The sequence below is a fragment of the Bidens hawaiensis genome, unplaced genomic scaffold (genome assembly GCF_021521415.1).
Source record: "Bidens hawaiensis isolate Kalapana, Puna unplaced genomic scaffold, B.hawaiensis_p1.1 tig00006520_1, whole genome shotgun sequence".
NCBI lineage: Eukaryota > Viridiplantae > Streptophyta > Magnoliopsida > Asterales > Asteraceae > Bidens > Bidens hawaiensis.
In genome coordinates, this window is record NW_027491437.1 from 1,047,991 (window position 1) to 1,054,132 (window position 6,142).

At 39.1% G+C, this 6,142-nt stretch overlaps 1 protein-coding gene across 1 annotated transcript; it reads left to right on the forward strand.

The window, feature by feature from the left end:
- The first annotated feature begins 588 nt into the window (after window positions 1–588).
- LOC143632695 (chloroplastic import inner membrane translocase subunit HP30-2-like) lies at window positions 589–1,268 on the forward strand. Its single transcript, XM_077101149.1, has 3 exons — window positions 589–816; window positions 1,031–1,143; window positions 1,214–1,268. Exons 1-3 carry the CDS (start codon window positions 589–591, stop codon window positions 1,266–1,268), a joined length of 396 nt encoding a protein of 131 aa, XP_076957264.1.
- The last annotated feature ends 4,874 nt before the right edge of the window (window positions 1,269–6,142 follow it).

The following is a 6,142-nucleotide window of genomic DNA, read 5'->3' on the forward strand; positions in this document are numbered from 1 at the left end:
ATAACAATAACAATAAAATTACGGTTAAATCGAATTATACGGTGGCGGTTGATTGACGGATTAAAGACGCGGCCATCTCTGGTTCGATCTCACGGAAAAAAAAAATAAAATAAAATAAAATAATTGGAGATTAAAGGGCATATTAAGGCACGGCCAAGGGCTCCGGAAAGGCCCATAATTGCTGAGAAAAAATATATTTATATTTTATGTATCATAATTTTGTTTTAAAGTAAAAGCTTACAAAATCAGTCATTGGTTCAACGGAAAAAGTGCTAGAGTATGGAAACAAAGGCTATGGTCACGGTGGTTCACGTGGTAGTAGGTATAGTGGATATTGGTTTAATATTATCTAGAATGTAACAATATTATCGGATTTTAAAAAGAGTATCAGTATAGATATGTTTTATTAATAATATTATATATGTACGAATAGTTTTGTTAACACACTCGTAAACCCTAAATTGTCGAAAGTTTTGAAGGTAAATCTTCATTTAAGTTTCATATTTATGATCCAACAATCTTGAGTTAGGGTTTCTGAAACTAGTTTTATTTTGTTTTGTTAATTAAAAAAACAGTCTAAAAGAATCCATGACATTTGCAAAGAAGCAAGTCACGGAGTTAGTGACTAAATACAAAGAAATGGAGTACAACTTCAAGAACTGGCTCCATAAACAGCCATTAGCTGTCAAGGCAGCCATCACCGCCATCATCAACGGCGCCCCTTGTTTTGCCGGTTTGTTCGTTGTCGATACCATCCTTTATAATCCCGCGTGCAATAACTGGTTGCCTTTTACAGTTCCTCCAATATATCACAAGGTTTACATGTTACTATACTCGTTGTATTATTAATCAACAATTTATATGAATACGAGTATGATCGATGAATATAATTACAAGGGAAGTATAATCAAATTATCTTTTCGGACTATATCTTAATGATATAACAATAAACCTTAATTGGTGTATTGTCTCGGATAATGAGAGCTTAATGATATGTTTTTTTTATTGTTTTGTTTTGTTGTATGTAAAGACTACACAGGCTAATTTGATTGATGCACGCAATTTCGGTGTGTTGGTCGGTTATGATAATGGCATACAATGTGTGATGAGAAAAACAAGAGGAAAAGACGATATTCAAACAAGGTAGTTATGTTTTATTAGCTAGGTTATGATCTCGGTTTGGTTTGGTAATCATGAATGCATATTATTGCAGTATGGCTTCAGGGTTTGGTGTTGGGGTCCTGCTAGCTAGGAATGCTTCATCGTGAACGACCTGCAGTAATGTTGTAAGGCATTGTAATTGCGCTCGGGAGAGGTGGATTGTTTAAGGTGATCCCGTTATTATTTTCTTTTCGTTTGGGTTTATAGTTTTTGGCACGTATTTATGAAAAGGTTATAAATAATCCACCTCTGAATCATTCAACATGTTTCAGAAACGTGGATTGTTTAACACGTATTTTAAGTTTAATATATTAAGTATTTATGAAAAGGTTATAAACAACTTGGAAGTATAATTTCTGTTTAGAAAAGCACCTGTTCTGACTCGACCTTCATGCAGTTATCCGAGAAATCCAAATCCTCAAAGTAACGTGCAGGAAGGAGACGAAGAATAGAGGATGGAGCCACGTTTGCTTTTTTCAATCTGGAAATCAATGTTTTTTACTTGATATTACTATGCTATATATTTTGTAGATGTTACATACTTACATGGAAGTGTGACCCCGGGTCCGTATGACAACAGTTAAGAATACTTAAGATTTAAGAATGCGGTTTTTGTTAATGGATTGTGTTGATATATTACTGACCCATCTTTATTTGGTCCAGCCCATTACGTACGGTGTAGCCTTTTTTTTAGTGGGTACATACTAATTAAACTTTTGGATCGTATAATGTTGTCCCAAGAGCCTAATTCATGGGACCAAATGGTTTTTAAGGAGTTGACTTTTTTAGCCATCTTATCAAGAGCATAATATATGGTCTTTATGGTTTCAATATGCTAAAAATTAATTGTATGTATTATAGGTTGTCTGGTAGTCTTTGAGTTAATTCATTAAGAGACTATTATTGAGTCGATTAGAAGTGGAGTGTTTGATTCACTAAAAAAAACCGTTTATTGGTTCATGATGAATAATTTAAAGAAATCTTTTAATGGTTAAGTTTTGAAAACATGCTGAATAATTTAAAAGTTACCTTTTAATCAGACAACTTAATGATTCAACATAAGATTGTCAAACAACCATTTATTGTGAATTTAGAAATATGAACAACTAATTCGGAGTTGAAACACAAAGAGATTGGAAGGTCTTTGGTTCAAGTCTCCCAGATAGGCCTATAAACGAATCGAACGTTTGGTGAACTTTTCGTGATCCGTTCGGCGGGAAGTTCGTTTAATGTTAGTTTATTTAATAAACGAACGAACATGAATAAAAAATTTGTGTTCGTTTAATTAAACGAACGAACACGAACACATGTTCTGTTCATTCATTTATGTTCATGAACGTTCGTTTATGTTTGTTTATTTATGTTCATTTATGTATTAATAGAAAATAATTAAATATTTTTTTGGATAAGTTATCAACTTAAAAAGTTTTGTATTTGTTAATTTGTGTTCATTTATGTTTGTTGTGTTCATTTATGTTCGTTTATCTTTGTTGAATTATATTAAACGAACACAAGTGTTCAATTTTAAATAAACGAACAAAAACTTAAATATTCGTTCGATTAAGCATTCGTTTCCGTTTAAAGTTAAATGAACGAACACTAACATACCCTTGTTCATGTTCGTTTGAATTGTTTACATGCTTTTATTATTCACGTTGTCTCAATTTCTAAGTTTTGCCAATTTTATTTGTGTTCGTTTGTGTTCGTGAACACATTCATTTCCTTAATAAATGAACACGAACATAAAATCTCGTTCGGTAAGTGTTCGTGAACCGTTCATGAAAAAATTATTTCATTAACGAACGAACATAAACAAGGTCTTGTTCGTGTTTGTTCGGTTAGTTTACAGATCTACTCCCAGATGACAAAGAGTTGTCATTCAAATAAAAGAAAAGGGGAACAAACTAATTCGGATTTTCAAATAAAAGCAAAACGGAACAAACTAATTCGGATTTGAATACCTACAGATGATTCTAATGTGCTTTCTATCTTTAAACATAGATGGAAGTGAAAGCATTTACGGTTTAAGGGTTTTTATTTATATCTTTTAGTCGGATTTTGTATATGGTTGTTTGAGTATGATTTCTTAAGATGTTTGAGTTAGATCTTATGGACGAAGGACCAAATGCCCAAATGGTGATTAACAATGCCTGTTATAACAAAGATGTAGATGGCAGCTTGTGACATTGTTTTTTTTTTTTTTTCAAAAGGCCAATTTTATAAAATAAAATAAAAGGACCACTTACAAGAAGCAAGGAACCCAAGTACAAAGAAAACAAAAGAAACAAGCATCAAACAACTAATTGGTTAGTTAGAGATTTTTTTTCCCCGAGTAAAAACAAGTCATAAAAAAATAACTTTCATGTTTTTTTTGCGTGGTTAAATCGTGTTTATATTGGCGATAGTTAAAAAGAAAGGCTTAAAAGTAAAACAAGGATTTAAAAAATAGACAAAAATGCGTTAGGTAAAGTTTGATACCGTGGCTATTAATTGAGGAAAACAAGATTAACCAGTCTAGTACCTAACAGCTTTGGTTTTGTTTTCACAAATTGAAGAGGTATGTCCCAGCAGAGCCCAGTTGTACCCGCAAGACTCACCTTGAAGAGGGACGTCTGCGCAGAAACCAACTGGATCCGCAGGACCCACCATGCTCAGAGACGTGACGTCCTTACGCGCAGTACGCAAGCTGTTCCCGCAGGAAATGCCTCCCAATGGTGAAGTACTCTGCCTGTTCCCGCAGCTGCGGATACAAGCCATCAGGGAAGGCCACCCGTGCAGCAAGGCTACACGCACAAGGCACTTAGCTCTCAATCACTCAGTGTCACCTGAAGGAATGAGCAAAGCCGGGAACAATCCCGCACAAAGGCGGGAGGGGGAATACTCCCGCCCAAAAGCCAGTCCGTATGATACGGGAAGATCTTTTGTACTGTACCTGACGAGGTATGGGCAAAAGATCTGACTAAAGATACGACAGCTTATTGACAACAGTATGGCGAGTAGCATGCTCCTGTACTGTATGTCACTATTAGCCGCTGCCTACTCACCAACTCCTGTCATACCACGTGCATAGCCGGCAGTTGGTGGAAAAGGAATAGTACACAGCAGGCCTGGTCACTGTCAGCCGCTGCCTACCCACCAACTACCAGCAGGGCACGTGCGTAGGCCACAGTTGGTAGAACAGGAATACTATTGCAGCCGGCCACACCTCCTTGGAAACCTACCTTCGGCTATAAATACCCCAAATGGTATGATCATCTCATCTTATCATATTATCATCATATTATACCTGATATCTGCTCTAGCAATCTCTTAATATACATTTATATTTAAAGAGCAATCTAGTCTGATTCTCACGCCGGAGGGTGGTCACAAGGAGGAACCCCCCCCCCCCCCCTTCTCAGTGACAAGCTCACGGTGTCTGTTTGCAGGTTATCAGAAGAACCATCTTTGCCGGGTCTAACCCCTCGTGGGAAACATCTAACCCCCAGGTTACCCGTAATCTGGCCGGGGTCCGGTTAGTGTTTCTTCATTGGCGCCATCCGTGCATAAAAGCTAGAACTTCATTTCTTTTCAGTTTTTTCAAACTTCTTGAAAGATGGTTAAAGAAACTCCGGTAACCACAACCCCAGCTACTGGGGGAATACCGGCTACACAGTCTTTACAAACACTACCCCGGTTATCCAAGCCGGGGCAAGTGAAGTAAATTTTACGAACACTACCCCAGTTACCCAAGCTGGGGCAAGTGCAGTAAATAATCGCTCATTGGGATTCACCGATACCCAGTTAGAGAAACGAACAAGGCTCCCCCTCCAAACACTCGATGAAGTTAAGGCATGGGCGGAGGCACGTCAGAAGGAATTCCAAGCTGAGTTGGACGAACGCTTGCGTTCCGTCCAACAGGCTGACGAATTCGAAGATTACTTGGACGATGATTCGGAGGAATCCGATAGAGACGCAAACCCTCGTCATAAGGCGATAGGGAAGCGTAAAGAAACGGACTCCCAACCGAGAAGGCATTTTGGGGAAGCCTTCAAACCAAAAGACGCAGGTGGAAGCCCACGTGACTTCTCCAAAACATTTAGACCAACTGTTGCAAATACGGGAACGTCCAAAATTGCAAGGGACATTGCGGAAGCAATTGCCCCAAAAAGTGCCAAACAAATGTCCAACATAGGCACATATGATGGTATATCTGACCCAGACGATCATTTGAACAGATTCATAGCGGGGGCAACCGTCAGCAATTGGACGGAACCTACGTGGTGTTACATGTTCCAAATGACGCTTGTGGGGCCAGCTAGAGCGTGGTTCGATCGTCTACCGGTCAACCACATCTACGACTGGGCAGACTTCCAACAGAAGTTTAGCCAACACTTCAGCCAACAACGAAAGTTTACCGAAGAGCAATGGACAATCCTCAAATGCATTCGAGAGGAGGATGAATCTCTGCTAGACTTCATCACTCGCTTCAACTCAAAGAAGCTAAGTCTGGGTAATATCAGCGAAGATCTTGTTCGCGCCGCTTTCATCCAGGGCGCGAACGACCCAGAGCTCATCCGCACCTTAACGGGTAAAGATGGCATGCCATCCACATGGGATGCCATCATGACAGCAGCAAAACGCTTTGCGGAAACTGAGAAGCAACTGGGTAGAGATCTTCCCCAGAGCACAAACCTCTACACCCAGAAAACAAGAGAAGACAACGTCCTTACCGCCCGACTAAACAAAAAGCGGAAGCTAGGCATTTGGCAGTCAAGGGTGAACTTTGACACCTCATCCGGCTTGCAACATCGGTTAGGCGGAAGGGATAACGTACAGTCAAACAAGAACTCCAGATGGACACCACTCACTAAAAGCGTCACCGAGATATTCGCCACTGAGGAGCTCCCATGGCCAAAGCCTCCAATAATCCGACATCGTCACAATGCTGATCGGAGCAAATACTGTGACTTTCACAGGAAAAAAGGCCACAACACTGAAG